This window comes from Canis lupus, chromosome 15, assembly GCF_048164855.1.
Source record: "Canis lupus baileyi chromosome 15, mCanLup2.hap1, whole genome shotgun sequence".
In the NCBI taxonomy this organism is placed as follows: domain Eukaryota; kingdom Metazoa; phylum Chordata; class Mammalia; order Carnivora; family Canidae; genus Canis; species Canis lupus.
In genome coordinates, this window is record NC_132852.1 from 41,768,060 (window position 1) to 41,784,828 (window position 16,769).

General features: G+C 56.1%; 1 protein-coding gene across 4 annotated transcripts in view; it reads left to right on the top strand.

Annotated features, from left to right (window-relative positions):
- PTPRN2 (protein tyrosine phosphatase receptor type N2) overlaps positions 1-16,769 on the top strand; it is a 726,314-nt gene that overhangs the window by 661,225 nt on the left and 48,320 nt on the right. For all 4 annotated transcript variants that reach the window (XM_072776801.1, XM_072776802.1, XM_072776803.1 and 1 more), the window contains 2 exons: positions 1,291-1,438; positions 15,405-15,478. In XM_072776801.1, the coding sequence (XP_072632902.1) occupies positions 1,291-1,438; positions 15,405-15,478 (222 nt within the window). The remainder of the gene's footprint in view (positions 1-1,290; positions 1,439-15,404; positions 15,479-16,769) is intronic.

Here is a 16,769-nt window from a genome sequence, read left to right on the forward strand (position 1 = left end):
GAGGATAGGTGACAGAACCCGGGGCCCGGCTTCTGGTCACAGCCCATTGCTGGCCCTCCTGGTGATGTGGGCAGGGTGTCCCCATCACCCCCTACCTGCTGAGCTAGGCAGAACCTGCAGGTGATGCCTTCTCACCCACAGCACCCACCCAGGGCAGCGGCTTTCCATGATTTGCAGACCAGCATGGGTAGAGTTGGTATTTGTTAAGTGAAAAACACAAAACAAGTCAACTCTAGTCCAAACCGTGGTAAGAGCAGGAAGCCAACGAGACCGATGTGCGTTCCCTTCTCCGGTGTCACCAAGCCCAGAGCAGCTGCCAGGGCAGAGATGGGGCAGGCCCAACCTGGCCAGGTGCTCCCCAGAGTGAGAGGACAGTGAGGGCCGGCAGGGGCTCAGGGGCTCAGGTACCAGTCCCTGACACAGGTGCCTAACCATAGGGACCTGGACCTATATGTGCGTGTATTATTCTGTTTGTGGATACAGCTGAACACCTGTGTCCATACCCAAAACATTGAAGACCCACGAACAAGGTGTCCCGGGGCAGGACCACCATTTCCATCAGGCTGGGGTTTGGCTTTTCCTTAAAGTCATGATCATTTCTCAGCCGCACAGATGGGGATGGGCAGGGACACACAGACAGGGCCAGCCAGCACGGAGGTCTTTGTGGGAGGGAACACTCTGGAAGCGTTTCCTTGTCTGCTTCTGGTGATCACTACTGATAGACCAGGGTCCAGAAAAATGAAGATCCGTGCAGCTGGGGGTCAGGCTATCGGATTCCGTTGTTTTTGGTGTTGTTATTTTACCACTACAAGCTGTTTAACATTTTGCACACATCTGAGCAGTCCTGTATATTAAATACATCACACCCACTGGATTCAGAAAAGTGGGTCAATTATAAGACGGCTTCTGTGTAGACACGTTACCTACACCAGCTTTGGGGGAGTTGCTGGGATCTGGTCTACCCAGTGTCCTCCTTTTTCACAGTCAGCTCATAATTGCTGACAAGGCCACATCCCCATATCAGTGTTCTTGCCACCCAGGCTCTGTACCCAGAATGAATATGTCACAAACACCTGTGAACCAAACAGCAAAATATGTGAAGAGCCTTTCCCACATTTGTGCATCTGGCTGGTCTGTGTCTTTCCTGGATCTGGAAGGAAGCAGCTTCCTAACTCATGCACTCGGGAGTGAGGGCTGTGACCTCTGTGGGCTGCAAGCATGTCCCAGGTCATGCCAGGGACCCGACGTTGCTGTAGGCAGCAATCCCTGACCCTCTGCTTTCCATTTCAGGCCTACATGGAGGACCACTTGAACAACAAGAACCGGCTAGAGAAGGAATGGGAGGCACTGTGTGCCTACCAGGCCGAGCCCAACAGCTCGCTCGTGGCCCAGAGGGAGGAGAATGTGCCGAAGAACCGCTGCCCGGCGGTGCTGACCTGTACGTAGCCAGTGTGGGGCTCCTGGGCCATGGTGGGGTGGGAGATGGGGAGGTGGGTGCTGGGTAGGGCTGGGCTGTACCTTCCCATTCTCTCTTGTGTCTCTGCTGCTGTTCTCGTGGCTGTGAGGCTGTCCCCGGCCTAAAAATGGAATCAGTTTCTTCCGTAGTGGTCCAGTAGCACAGCCCAGGGTTGAGGATGTCGACATCCCAACCAACACTTGCTCTGTTTGCCATTACTGCATAATTTGAGAGTCATTTCTTAGTCTCATTGAGCCTCCTCTCTGCCTGTAATTGGGATCCCCCCCGTTGTCCTTGAGATCCTCAGGCCCTGAGGACAGCAAGCACAGCGCCTATCACACTGCGGGCACAACGTGGGTGGTGGTGGTAGCAGTGACCTTGCAGCCGCACACTTATCCCAACACGCGTGTGGAGGACCCCCTCCCCAGCTGGGAATCACCACAGAAAGAGACACAGAATGACGCCAGTTCTTTAAAGCCTGAGGCCACCTGCATGGAGTAGGAGACAGGCTCATATCATGTGTGGTGTGTTCCATAAGCGACATCCAGATGGACAGGCCCACAGAGGATGCAAACAGACCAGCTCAGCCTGCACCTCCCCAGCCACCGGGGCTCCTTCCCCTCTCGTGTCGCTTAGTGATTAAACTCAGCAACCTCCGTTGTTCTAGCAGGTTCCAGGCCGGGCCTGCACTCTGATTAGTGCACAAGCCCACCCTGCAGAGAGGAAAGGGTTGTGAGCTGTGTTTATGACCCGAGTGCTGGACATCAACAGACACTCACCGAATGCTGACTGCATGAGCAGCAAACGTGCATGCGGAGTTCCCCCGTGGCCATCCTAGTGACTGCAGACAACACGTACTTGTGCATGCCTCGAACATTACTCCATGTTTGTTGTCGGCTGACAGCTTGGGGGGCACATCAAAGCCACGCTCTCTGCAAGATCGGGATCCACGGAGGGGAAGGGTGCCCCTCCCCTCCCGCTGTGTCCCACACACTGTGTCCAGGCCCTTCAGAGCTTGGTGCCCCCCCAGAGCCGGGGCACAAACCTTCTCCTGACCCCCCCCCCACCTGGCCCCGCAGAGGCCAAGATGGATGTTCTGACGGTAAATGGCGGGGATCTGATCCAAGTTTACAGGTCCACAAGATTAAAAGCTGGCCCCTTGTGTTGCCTTGGACACTAAGAGGCACTGCAGACCCTTGAAAGCTGAATGCATGTCTGGGCATGATTTTTTCTAACAGTTCAGTGGGGATTCAGGCCAGGGCCTCTGCTTTCATGAGATCTGGGGGTTTTCCCTGAAGAGCTTTGAAAACAAGAGCTTTTATATCTAGAAAAAAATAACAAAAACCTGCAGTTGACTGACATATTTATTAAGTACCTACTGTGTGCATGGGAGGGGGGCACTGACAGATGCTGGGCTGTGTGATGATCTAATGGGCCTGCAGATGACCTGGGCTGTGAGGGGGAGGCCTCCACCTGTGTCTTGAACACTTGCTGTTCAGGGCAGATGGATGCGCAGCAGGCTTCGCTGGCACATCTCCTTGGGTCGGTTGCATACGTGGACCATCAGGCGCCCTGTGGTTAAATGTTAAAATTTAGAGCCTCTCCCTCAACAGTGCAAATGCAGACCGCGGTGGCAGGTGCCCGCTGGCTAGGCCCTCAGTGACAGCAGAGCGTCCTGCCCCATGGCCCCAGGAGCCCTGACCCCCGCCCTTTGACCAGAGCCTCCTTCTCCTCCTCGTGGTGCTGGGGTGAGGTGGCCGGCACCCCCGCCGCAGTGGCCTGGCCCAGGGCTCCTCACCATCTGGGGTCGTGGAGGGACCCTTCTGCCGGTCCTGGAAGTCAGGGCTTCAGAAGCATTCTCGTGATGACCCCCAGGGACCCCTGTGCCCTCCACGCCTCCACCCTGTCCACTTGTAGGGGGAGCCTTCCCACGGATTTCAGCTGTGCCCCTTCCCAGGCGGGATGCAAGGGGGACGGCATGGACCTTCTTGGTCTCGCCAGGATCCACCGGAGGTCACTGCCTGCCCTTTCTGAAATCCTGCTTCCCGTGGTCAGGCGCTCACTCTGTGGTCCAGAAGCGGCTCTGTGGTGGACGTGCAAGGTGTTGAGAAGAGTGGGTTCCCTGTACCCCCGGCCCCCACAGGTCCGTGCTAATGTCCATCGGCACAGAATGTACTCCTCCCCGGTGTCCCCCTGCTGTTGCCGGGGGGGGGGGGTCTGTGGGAGCCAGCTGCCCCTGCAGCTGCTTCCTGCGCTGAGACCCCCAGCTCCCCCATTGCCTGATATAATGGGGCCTTGGATGCATTGGGCCAGGACCTCCGTGGCCGGGCCTCCCGTCCTCCTGCTTCCATGCCTCCCCCTGCGAGGACGCGCTCCTGCAGTGGTTCCTCCACGCAGGAAAGTGCCTGCTTGAATCCACGATGCATGCCCATTGGCATCCACAGTCTACCAGCTGGACTCTCGGGGCTTCCCGCTGCCCCCGTGCCCACCTCAGATGCCTCTCCTGCCTCCTGGAGCTCAGCCCTGCAGGTCCTGTGGGAAACTCAAAAGGGGCCAGGACGTGGACCCTGCCAACCCGACAGCCTGGACCTCCCAGCTACTTCTCCCAAACTATCTCTTAAAGGAGAATTTATGAGGCGATTAACTGGCGCTGTGTCATCCCAGAAGTTTAAAGAATCTCAGGCGCTTTCTAAATGTGTTTGAATTTTTAACAAGGATTATGCAATATTCTGCTCATCTGCTCTTTAAATTAAGAACAGGAATATGGTGCTATTTTGGTGCATCATCTTAAACAAAAAATACGTATATACATATATATATTTTTTTTTTAATTTTGTGTGACAAAGACAAGACCAAGAAATAGGTGGAGACCCAGGAATACGTAGAGGGGAGAGCACAGAGCGAGCAGCTCAGGACGCAGAGATGTGGAGACAGAGTGAAGGACACCCCACACAGAGCTGCCCCAGTTTGGCTTTTTGGGGCTTTGTGCTAAGTGACCCCTGCTCAGCCTGGCAGCGGGGCCAGGCGGAGGTGAGGGCAGACCCCGAGAGCAGGGCAGCGGTAGGCTCAGCCACTCGTGAACACTGCCCCCTGAGCAGAGCAGGTGCTGCCCCTGCCCGGGGAGCCCGTGTGAGGCCTATGCCCCGAGCCCCTGGGGAGGCGGGCATCACCCCGCACTTCATAGATGACAACCCAGGGACTTAAACCCATGCCCGCTGCTGGGGTCCATGTGTGCTTGTGCCCTCACCCGGGTCGGAAAAAATGCGCAAAAATGTCAAACTTCCTCAGAGATGAATACCCCAAATTCACACATGACGCCAGAACTTTGAGCCCTGCTTCCCTTAGAACACACGGGAAGTCCTTTCCTTCCAAACAAGCCTTTGATTTACAAGGATTTTTCTCAATGAGTCTCTGCAGTCTCCCCATGGAGGAGGGACCTGGGTCAGCCAGGGACCCTGGTCTGCCGGTCACCAGGGGTCAAGGGATGCCTCCCGGGTCTGACATGGGACCTCTGCCCTCATGTGAAGGGCTCTGCACACACGTCACCCCGATGAGGAGGTTCCTGGGCCCAAGACACTCCTGCACTCCTGACACAGCAGCCGTTGTGAGTGTCAGAGCTGCGAGTCCGCTGGTGCGAACAGAAGATGACCGGCCAACCGCTGCATCACAGGCCAGAGGAGGCAGAAGTGGCTTTTTGGGGTTTGCAGCTTTGTCTTTAAGGAATGCCAGGAAGAGGCAGAAATGGCGTTTCAGGAGACAAGATGTGGTCCTGGCAGGGCCGTGTCCCGAGGGGCCTAGGAGGGGTGTTCCTCCCTGTCCCCACCTGCCCCAACTCCGCTGCCTCTGAGAACAGGGCGGCAGTGACCGTCGGCACCAGTGAACCCCTCAAAGCTCATTACTCGTTCCCTGGAGCAGAGCCCAGCCGCCCCCACGGCTCAGCGTTTGCCACCCAGTGCTGCATAAGGGCCCAGAGTCGGGGGGCCCAGGGCAGGTGCAGGGCCGGGGCCTTTGACGACGGCCGGCAGCTGGCCCAGCCTCCTCTGGACAAGCGCCATTTCCTGGGCCAGAGCGATGCGCCGTGGCTCCTCCGAGGGCCTAGGGCAGCAGGTGTGGGCTCGCATCACAGGCCACGAGGTTGGCTCATGTCTTCTGTCACCGGGTCCCCAAGCCCCACCCGTCCTTGCAGACGTGCTTTAGAGGCGCTCTGCATTCCTCTCTGGCAGCAGATCCTTGTTCAGAAACAGGAAGATTTTTCAACGTAGAAGCAACCCTGTCTCGGCTTTCTGCTGTCCACACATTTTATAAACGTTTACGTGTCTCTGAGTCATCTGTAAAAGCACCTCCGCAGGTCCACGAGGGGCGCTGCCCCACACAGGCCCCATTCATGCAGACGCAGGCCCATGCCGGGACGGCCGGTGGCTGTTTGTGCTGCTCCTTGAGTGCTCGCACAGCAGCCACGGGGGAACGAGCGGCAGACTCTGTCTTCACGAGCCTGGGGAGGCTCTGGTTGCATGTTCCCCATGGCAGGAGAAGAGCCAGAGCTGGAGAAGCTGAAGCAGCTTGCTCGGGGCCGGCCTCCTGACCCCCAGCCGACTGCGCAGCAGCCACACCGACCGGGGCGGTTCCTGTGGGCAGCCCTGCAGCCCTTTGCAAGCAAGGGACATCACGGGCGTGGCAGGGTTTTCCTCCACATGCGTTGCTCTGGAAGTTCTGAAACGCTCAGGGAGAAATGACTGCAGGGTCCCTGACACACCACCACCCAGACTCCTGGCTGCCAGTCAGGACATGGCTGATTCTGCTCAACGTGTGTGTATCCTCTGTTTGTTTTTTTAGCTGAACTATTTCAAAGTTTTAGGCATCGTGACACTACGTAAAAATGTTAGTCTGCGCCTCCTAGGAGTGAGCGCGTTCTCCACCGTTACTGCAGCCCTGTTGTTACAACCAAGAACGTGAGCTGTAGCTCCCCGACAGCACCCAATCCCCGCCCATCTTCAGGGTCCCCGGCGTCCCGGGCACCTCCCAACGGCCATTTGTTTGTCTACCATGACCCGACCGAGGCTCATCACCTTTGGATTCTACACCTCCGTAGTCTCTTTGAAACAACCCCCGTTTGTTTCCTGATGTGACTTGTCCTGAAGGAAGCTGCTGTCCTACTGACCACATTCCCATTCCCGTGTCACAGATGGGCCTGTTGGGAGGCCAGCGGGAAGCTCACCTGCCAGGTGCAGGCCCGCTGTCCCCTGCCCACCCCCATTGTGGCCACACAGCCAAGGCACAAGGCCCAGGGACACCGTGAGGTTGACAGCATCTGGGCCAGTCTCCACGTGGCTGCCGTGAACATGAGCAGTGAGCGTGCTCCTGTGTCCTTTCCTGGAAGTCGGGTGGTCAGTGAGTGGTGTCCACCCACCCCCTGCCAACCCTGCCCCCTTCTCTGTGCCTCCTGGTCGCAGCAGAACCATGATCCAACCCGTTTGGTCTACACTGCCTGTTACGATGCCTTCACTCACACCAGCAGAGGTTCTGTCCCCAGTGAGATCTTTAGGTTTTAAACAAACGCAGTGAAGAAGACTCTTTCTGTCACCAACCCACTGAAGAAGTCAGCCTGCCTGATGCTGATCCTGTGAGGTTTGTGCCCGCATGTGCCCCCGTCCTGACGTGCGTCTGCACACAGCTCCCTCTCCTCAGTGCCTGGCTCTCCTCTCCATACTTGGGATATTGGTGGTTGTGCCTCGGAGTGTGATACTGAGGATTTCCGTCTCCCTGTGGCCGGGCTCCCTTCCAGAGCCCCTGGCACAAGGTTCTCTCATCTGCTTACAAGAAATGTCCAGCCAGTGTTTTCTTTCTTGGCAGCCTAACACTTTCAGAGAAGTTGGCCGCTCTGCACTCAAGGTCACCATCCATTTAGCAGATTTTTTTTCCTTATTAGAATTCAGTGCAGGTGAGAAGTGGCACCGGTGCCTGGTGGACTTCTAGAATGCAGATGTCAGCAGGGAGTCTGGATTTAAAGCTGCACTTCCCCTTCCTAACCCCATGCTCCCCTCCTTCCTTCCCCCTCTGCTTCCCCCCACCTCTGCTCCTTATCCACGTCACTCCCATTGGCCTGGAGGGCCCCCATGCCCATGGCACAATGAGGTGTCCAGCAAACGGTGGCCTTCCTTCAGCTCAGAGGCTGACCTCACCCACACGGTGCCTTCTGAACAGGGTTAGGAGAGCATCACCCACCTGGCCACACGGTCCGTAACAGGCGGGGGAACCTGGGATCACAGAGCCCATTTGCTTTCAGGAGAGGCCCTGAGTCTCCAATGGATTATATGTCAGTTTGCTGAGCGTAGCCAGCAGAGTAGTGGCCCCAAGATGCCCATGTTCCAGCCTCCCAGATGCTGTTACTGTGTCCTTGCGAGGGAGGGGGATTTACGTGGCAGACAGGACAAGGGTCTACTGATCAGTGGACATTGACTTAGGGCAGGGGTGCGTGCAGGAGGAAGGCCAAGGGGAGAGGCTGCAAGCCAGGAACATGGGCGCATCTCAGCCAGAGAAGGCAAGGAGGCACCTTCTCCCTGGACCCTCAGGACCAGCCTGCCTGCACCTCGATTAAAACTCACTTTAGGCTTCTGACTGCAGCCGTGTAATGAGTGACTGTCAGGTGTCTGCAGCCAGATGTACCTGGCCTGTCCATGCCTCTGCCCACCATGCTCTCCTCACCCAGCTGCCGTAGCTCCCACAGGGGACCGTGGAACCGTGTCTCTGTGCAGAGCTTGTGATGGACTTGAAGGAGCGGCCACACCACCTGCACAACTGTCTGCTGGCCCAGACAATGGCCTGGTCCCATCCTGAGGGGCTCTTCCAGGGTCTCAGGTGTAGATGGTCTGGGGGATAACTTTGTGCCTGACGGAGCGGTCACCTGCCGCAGTATCAGCTGAGCTCGGGCCTGCAGGGAGAACCCAGGCCGGTCCCTTGGGACGTGGAGGGCACCCCATCTCCCCAGTGAGCAGCATCCACCCAGACACAGTCTCATCCTGCCCGACATCCACCTGCTTTCCAGCAGCTCACTCTCCCTGGTGGCACTAGGCCAGCCACGGTGCTCCCGTGGGTGTGGGGTGCTGGCCACTCAGGCCCTGCTGCAGGGACAGAGGAAGCCACTCCTGCATCTGTTCCATGTTCCTCCGACCCCAGGGCCACACCCCTGGTCCCTCATAGAGGGCTTGTTCTGTGGGTCTGGATGTCTGGATGCTCCCCCCCACTACCCGTCATGCTTTAATCTTCTGTGGTGCTTATCAGCAAGCTTCCTGCTGAGCCTTCTTCTTCCGCTTTCATAGAAGTATTCTAGTTGGCAAGGCCTGGGGATGATAATGTCTCAGTGTTACCAAGGTCAGGGGTCACTGTGCCAGCCCAGGTCCCCTTCTGGTGTCAGGACTATCCCTAGAGGATGACAGCTTGTGCCTGCCCCACCCTGGCCAGCACAGAGGCAGGTGGGATGGCCTGTGTTCTCAACAAAACACAGCTCTCTCGACTCTGAATACACGTGATCACCCATCGCCCACAGGCTGCAGGAGCCGCTCACTCTGCCACCTGTAGATTGTGCATTTCCTCAGCTCAGCCACATGTGTTCCTCGTGTGAGTAGATGTGAAATCTGTGTGCCCCGGTTGCTGGTCTCACCGGCTGTGCTGGGTGGTGTCTGTACTCTTGTAACTGCATGCAGACCGTCCCCGCCAGAAGCTGGCCTCATCGCCTCCCTCCACATTGGTCTCCGTGCCTGACATGACACCCTGCATGGGTGCTGTGCACACGAGGCCCCAAGACCAGCATGGGAAGGGCACTCACACAGCGCCCACTCCTCCCCTGGGACCCGGCTCACAGGCGCCGCAGACATCTGCTGACTGAGTGCTCCCAGCGAATCTTGATTCTTTCCTGCTGGCAGGACCCGTCTTAATCATCCGGGTTCTTCTCTCAGAACCTGGGTCAGAGGAGGCGAGACAAGCCTGGTGCAGGGCAGGCCAGCCAGTCGTGAGGAAGCCAGAGCAGGAGGGAGACCCAACTCTAGGTGGGGGGGCCCGAACACTGTGAGACCACCGACCTCGGTGGAAACGATAGGCTTTGATTCTCAGTCCTGGAGTGGGATGCTCCAGCCTCTCTACTCAGCGTGCACACACATCATTGTCCTCCACATCTGTCTGTGTCCAAATTCCCTCTTCCTGTGAGGACACCAGACACCTCCACATGGGGTCCCATCTCAGGTACTGGGGGCAGGGATGCCAGTGTATCTTTTGTCATGGAGACCAGGGTTACACGGCTCAACTCTTGCCCACCAGGGCTGGATAGACAGCACCAGGCCATGGACACTGGAACCACTGGAGTCGGCTCCTGCTCATGCCATGCTCCGCACACCAGCCGTGCCCATTTGTGCCCCTTCCTCAAAGCTGTACAGTGGAGGGTGAGGCCAGCATGTGGTCGGAACTGCCTCCAGCATGGGTGTCCCGCTGTGCACCTCCTCATCCTCTGCACAGTTATTCACCTGCAGAGTATGCGGGCAGTCCTATTTGGGGATATCTCTGGGAGCTCTGCCAAGGTGTGAATGAAAGTGTTGAAGCCACGAGATGGGAGACTGGCCCTGGTGACCAGCCACTGCAGGCTGTTGGGGGACCCTCAGACGTCCTTCTGCTGCGTCTGGGGCCATGGGTGCCCACATGAGCCTCTGTGCCGGGTGACGGGCAGAGAGACAGAAGGGATTGCACTTTCACCAGCTCTGGATGCAGGAGGGTGCGGTGAGGCTGGGCCCCAAATGCAATACCATGTGCTGGTCCAAGGAGGTACCGAGCGGAGCCCTGTTGCTTTCTCTCCTGGAGGTTTGATGATCTCTGTCATTTGAGCTGAGAATGTCCAGCAGCTCACTGACTGAGGAAGGGAAGCCCATGGGGAGAAGCTTGAGCTGGCCCTTCCAGAGAGGACTTAGGCTTCAGAGCAAGCATGTGTCCTAATCTCACTGTGGTCTTCAGCTTCCCAGAGCTATGGAGGGTCCCACTGTCTGTGAAGCCACTAGGTCCTGAAGCAAACAGTACAGAAATGTATGGCTTTGCTCTGCTATGACGAGTCCAAATCAGCGAGGACCGTCAAGTGTGTAGACAGCGAGGATCATTAGAGCAACCTCAACAGCTGGTAGACTGATGGGAGCGGAGAGCTCCAGGCTACGTGCCTGCAGGACACCAAACCACCTGTGGACCCATGAAGTCAGAGAATGGTGGTCGCAGACACCACTGAGCTTCTTTCTCTGAAGTTAAAGACTCGGAACTCTGACCCCGCAGCACAGAGCGCCAGTGGGTCACTCACCACACCATCAAAGTAAAGGAAACAGCATCCAGCCAACCTGAGAGAGGGTCAAGACCCCTGGAAAGCCCCATGAGGACATTAGCAAAGCGCTCAGGTGAAGATTTCCCTCGTGCGGAGCCCATGTCCTCCAGAGACCCACGCACACCCGATCCGTAGGCACTCAGCGTCCAGGAACTCATCTGCCGTGGGGTAAAGATTGCTGACCCATATCCATCAATTCACGTGGCTTGAATGATGTAACCAGGATGCCTAAAACAACACCACCCTTCGTGTTACCAGACACAGTAGGGACAAAGGAAGCCTCCATGCTCCGTCCTTGGGTTTCGGGGGATGTGTTCCAGATGACGGCACATGTGGGGACGTGCCCACTCGTGGTTCAGCCACAGCCATCTAGAAGCATCCAGTCTATCTTCTCGTGTCCTTTGTCCCACTGATAATCAAGAAGAAATTCTAGAACTTGTGTCTTCTGTTGGCATTTATGAAAATCCTTTCATATTCACTGATGACACAGCGTACCATAAATAAATTTTGCCAATTTAACTGACTTTTGCTCAGTGAGGTATGTGTCCAGCAGTCGTCTTGAACTTATGCCACATTACAGTGCACGCAGCATCATGGCAACCCCGCAGGCCAGAGACCCTTAGCCTACATTTTGGATGACACCTCTGACACTTCCAAATATTGAATAATTTACCCAAATACCACCTGGCTAGCAGGTGGCAGCGTTGAGATTCAAGCCCCGGGTTCTTAGCTACTGGCTGCATGGCCTTTGCCGAGACCATCAGTGGGTCTTCCCGGGACTTGGTTTCTTCGATCTAAAAGGGGGACACGGCCCCTGTTCTGAATGCACAGCATTCCAGGAAGAAAGAAGATGTGTGAAACTACTTGTAGGGCATGTGGAGTGCTGGAGGAGCTTGGAATGTCGCCCTCAAACAAGGGGTTGAGGAAAGGACCCTGCACCACACTGCCGCATAATCCAATAAGTTTCTTCCTGGTGGGTGTTTTTCTGCTCCCCCCACCCCTGGTGACACTCACAGTCATGGCTCTCACAAGAGATGACTCCATCTGAGGCCCGGATGCAGACAGGAAGATTCCAATTTTCCATTTCCCGGCTTCCCAGCAAAGTCTCCAAGGCCCTGAAGGACACACACCCTCTTCAGCTGAAGTTCAAGCACCCAGGTGTCTGCAAACCCTGGCTGTGTGGCTGGGGCATTGTCATTTGCTGCCAAGGCAGGCGTGTGTGTTCACACTGGCCGTCCCAAGGAACAGCACTTAGTCTGCTGGGCACAGGCAAGGGAGAGGAGAGTTTGCTCCCGAGCCCCACCCCACCCTTACCTCTAACCTGCTCCGACGACCTTGAGTGAACCTGCAATCCTGCCAGGCCACCCTGCCCACCCTTTGCCTTACAAAGACTCAATCTGACATCAGCTCGTTGGCTTCCGTATCAGCTTTTGTGAAAAAGATGAACAGGACAAGTGAACCACAAAACAGTTGAGAGTTGCCCACCCCATGGAAACACCCCCTGGGCCGTCCCTGCCATGTGAATGTTGCTCTGCCACGCTCCGACCCTTCCAATGCCACTCTAGGTGTTTCAGATGGAAGTTCAGATGGCCCAATATTAAAAACAAAAGAAGTTCACTGTTAATTTTGAAATCGGCGTGTTGCCACAAAATCAAGGGCGTAATGGGAAGGCAGCAGAACTCTGCAGCTCTGGAAGCCCTTGTCCTAGGCCTGCAGGACATGAGCTTCAAGGATAGCTGTCCTCACAGCCAGGCTCAGGTGCTCCAACAGCCCATCCCCTCAGCCGCCAGAGTGCCAAGCTCTGAGTGCCAAGCAAAAATGTTAGATTGCGTTTTTATTTCACCAAGATGCCCAAATTTGTAAAGTGTTTTCTTAATTTTCTGACTAGGAAAGTCAACTGGCTCTTGTTCTCTTGGCTAGGTGCTTTCAGGCCAGGCAGTGCCATCCATCCCCTTGGAGGTAGAGGGTGCCCAGCAGCCCCCAAGCCTGCACCTGTCCAACGGGGTGATGTTGGCACCATCTCGGCGTGCCCCTGAAGCCAGAGGCTGGTGGCTGCAGTCCTTCCTCCCGATACACCTGCCGTCCCTTGGCCAGTGACTGTTCTTTGTGAAAGGTTCTCTGACAGTCAGGATGGGTCCCCATTGCCACTCTCGGCAGTGCCTGAAGTTGGCTGTGCTGACCATATTCCATGGAGCAGGGCCCCTGGGAGGCCATCTGGAACCCTCTGGAAGCAGCCAGAAGCTCTGCTTTTTTTATTCCAGAATTCTGTGTAGGCCGCAACAGTAGACCTGGTGCATCCTGCTAGAAGGCAACTGCTTCTGAGCAGCACATCATGGTTCCCATCTTGAGGTATGCATAAGGACCCCGCCATGGAACTGGGCTTCCTGAACTTCATTTGGGGTAGTGTGATGGGGTCCCAGCTCATTCCACTCACCGGACAACAGGCCAGTAGGCCAAGAGGCAGGGTGTTGGGGTAAGGAAAGCTGCAGACCAAGATGACAGCCTGGCGTCCTGAAGAACCCTCCAGCCTCAGTACAGATGCCGACATGGGAAGGGGGAGGGCTGGAGTCGAGTGACCGATGACTGCAGACATCCAGGAGTCAGAATGGGTCCGGGGAGGACGGTGAAACTTCTTTGTCCTTGGTCGCCTCATCTCTGGGAAGAGGAATCCAGCTGCGATGCTCCTGTGACTTGGATGGGGCAGCTGCCTTCCATACTTCCACATCTCCTTGGGGGAACATGGGTCTCGGGTAGGGGCGGTTTGCCCGAGTCTCAGCAGAAGCCCTTCCATGGCTAGCATGCCGGTGTGCAGGGCTGAGCCAAAGTTTCCAGGCTACCGGTCACAGCAACAAGGGAGCCGGGGGCAACGTGGAACCAGGTGCATGGAGCTCTCCCGGTACGTTTGGTAGCATTTGTGACGTGTGGGGATGTCAGAGTTGACCAACTTTTCTGGTAAATCTTATTTCAATTTCCAGCCACTGGAAATTGTGCCAATTTTCACTGCCTGAGCAGTAGGATTCTGTATCACTATTGACGCCTTAGGGGAAGGCCTCGGCAGCTGCCATTGTGATTTCTGAGTGTTTGCACTGCCTTTGGGTGGGGTGGACATGCGTATATGAGCACCTGTGTGCTCCTGCTCGTCTCTGGGTGCTTCTCCTCTACTGGAGAAAGCTAACGTCGGTATCCCACTAAGACCGACAGGATGATGTCCAGGCCAGTGGACTCACCCAAGTTTCCAAGCCCCACAGTTGTTAAAAAAAAAAAAAAATTAAAATCTCCTAGAGAAATGGAAGAAACCTGAGGCACAGCCATGTCCCCATGACTTCCTGCCCCTGCTGCCCAAGCTGCTCTCAGGTGGGGGCCTAGAAGCGGATGCTCTGCTAAGATGTGGGTTGGGGGTGAGACACGACCCCGTGCTTCCCTGGCTCCTGAGGCTCCAGCCAGCTTGTCTTCAGTGTCTCAGAAGAAAAGAAATGGGTATTGTGTGTGGCGCCCAAAGGCAGGGACCAGAGCAGAGGGCAGAGTTGAGCGTGCTGCCATGTTTGGTGGCCCTTGGTTCCCAGCTGCACCTCACAGAGGACAGAGACAGTGACCGCAGCCCCAGAGACAATGGGAAGAAGGAGGGGCTGTCAGGGCATCCCCCACCCCACCCCGAGCCTGTCAGCAGGAGGAACCAGCACCGCCCTGCTCCCCGCACCCCTCCTCAACGTCCCTCAGGATGCGGCTTAGAAAGTTCCTGAAGATAGGCAAAGTCACTGTCCACGGGGAGGTGGTTGTTCCAGAACCAGAATTAAGAATAATTCCTGTGTCAAACTCCAAGCTTTGACAGCCCCACTCCCTTCACCCCCACCAATGCATCCAGTCGCCACCTCAGTTGAGCCGTCATGCATGTTGGAGGCACGTGGGTGCGGAGCCTCCCCCCTGCACCATCTCTCTTCCTTCTTTAGCTACTTTGTCTTTTTCTCCTGTTTTCCCCCGAATAGTCCTATAATCTCCTGATTTGACCATTTCCAGAGCACATGAGTGTATGTGGAGAACAGTTGCCTGATATCTTAATACTCATGCATTTGCTATATGCCTCCACACGTGTCTGCTGGTTACAGGGAAATCCTAAATAAAATACTGCAGAAATGGGATGCTTGTGTGGCTTAGCATTTAAGCGTCTGCCTTTGGCTCAGGGCGTAATCCTGGAGTCCAGGGATCAAGTCCCACATTCGGCTCCCCGCAGAGAGCCTACTTCTCCCTCTGCCTGTGTCTCTGCCTCTCTCTGTGTCTCTTATGAATAAATACATAAATCTTTTAAAAAAATAAAATAAAATACTGTAGAGGAACGCCTGATCCTGGTTTGAGGATTCTGTGTAAGAAAAACATAACAATACCTCAATTCTGCAGGTGAAACCTATGCGCCCTGTTGCTCCACCCGTCACGGGGAAGGAGCTGGATGGAGGATGGAAGGGCAGGGACAGAGTCCCGGGCAGGGCCACTGGGGTCACAGCGGGCAGCCCTCGAAGCGTATTCAACACCTGCTGTTTCCCTGAGTGGCCCCTCGTGGACACAGGCCTGTATGCAGATCTAACTTTATGCCTTTGGGGTTGCTTGCAGATGATCACTCCAGGGTCCTGCTGAAGTCAGAGAACAGCCACAGCAGCTCAGACTATATCAACGCCAGCCCCATCGTGAGTACCTTCTGGCGGGGCCTGCTCCTGGGGCCACGAGCCCGGGGGATCTCAGCAGGTGACTGGGCTCAACTGGAGGGTTAGTCTCAACTAGGCAACTAGTGAACCGGGTAATTAGTCTTAACCAGGTGACCAGCTTCAAGCAGCTGGCCTGGGCTGGGTCCTCCCCAGGTGGGAGCAGCCCTAGGTCCGCTGGCTTGAGGGGCCCAGCCATGGCTGCAGCTGGTTTACTGCTGTTTTACTGACTGGAACCCGTGACTTTTAGGAAAATCTGTGGTGGGTTGCATTCCTGTTTTCTAGACCCACTGGTTCCTTATGTATTCAGGAGAAATGGAAGAAATGAGACCCAAACTGTGCCCTTGTTAAAGACCTGGAGGGTCCAAGGCAGAGTGCATAGGCCAGTCCCCAGGGGTGTTTCCAGGCAGGCCTTCCTGTCAAGACAAGCAGCAGCCATGCACAGGACCATGCCTCCTGGGGCCGGGCTTTCTGTTTCTGAGAACAGAGCGCCCGGGAGGAGACCCCATGACCCCCAGGCACTGGCTTCCAGAGAGTCCCCTGCAGCCCACACCTGGAGCAGTGTCCCCTGTCATGAACCCCACGGGAGAGCAATAGGAGGGAAAGTCAGAGCACCCTGACAGTGACCAATCCCATCTCCAAGGTCAGACCCAGGCGCCAGCCTGGCTCTTCCACGTGGAGCAAGAATGATTGTACATGGAATGAGCGTCCATCCACGGGATGAGTGTGTTAAGGAGCATGGTTGGTGGCAGAGACTTTGGGAGCTGGTGGGGCTTCTGCAGGAGGCTGACGTGCCCCCACCCCCTCCACACCCTGTAAAGTGTGTATGTCAACCCTGGTCATCAGAGAAGTGTCAGGATGTCTCACCAAATCTCAAGTTTGCATGTGGTAGAGCCAGGTGTGGAGGGTTCCAGCCCTGGGAGCTTGCTGGGGGCACGTGGGGGGCTGGGTAAGGCAGTGAGTCATACCCCGCAGTGCCCCAACAACCCCACCTGCCCCAGAGCAGGCTTTCTGTGAGAACATCCGCCACCTAATCTCAAGCAGCTGCTGCTGCTGCTACTAGAACATTCCTGTAGCCACTGGTTAGATTTGTATCAGGTGTGTTCTTAGGAGTCCCTATGCCAGGGTCGGATCCCTTCTCCCAGCCCCTCCCATGCACAGCGAGAACACAGTAGCATCCTCACTGCCAGAAACTGGGTTAAGGGCTGGTCGGCTGCCCCCTCCACACTCCCTGAGCCCAGAGCTCAGCTCCTGCAGTGATTTTTAAGGAGTGGCT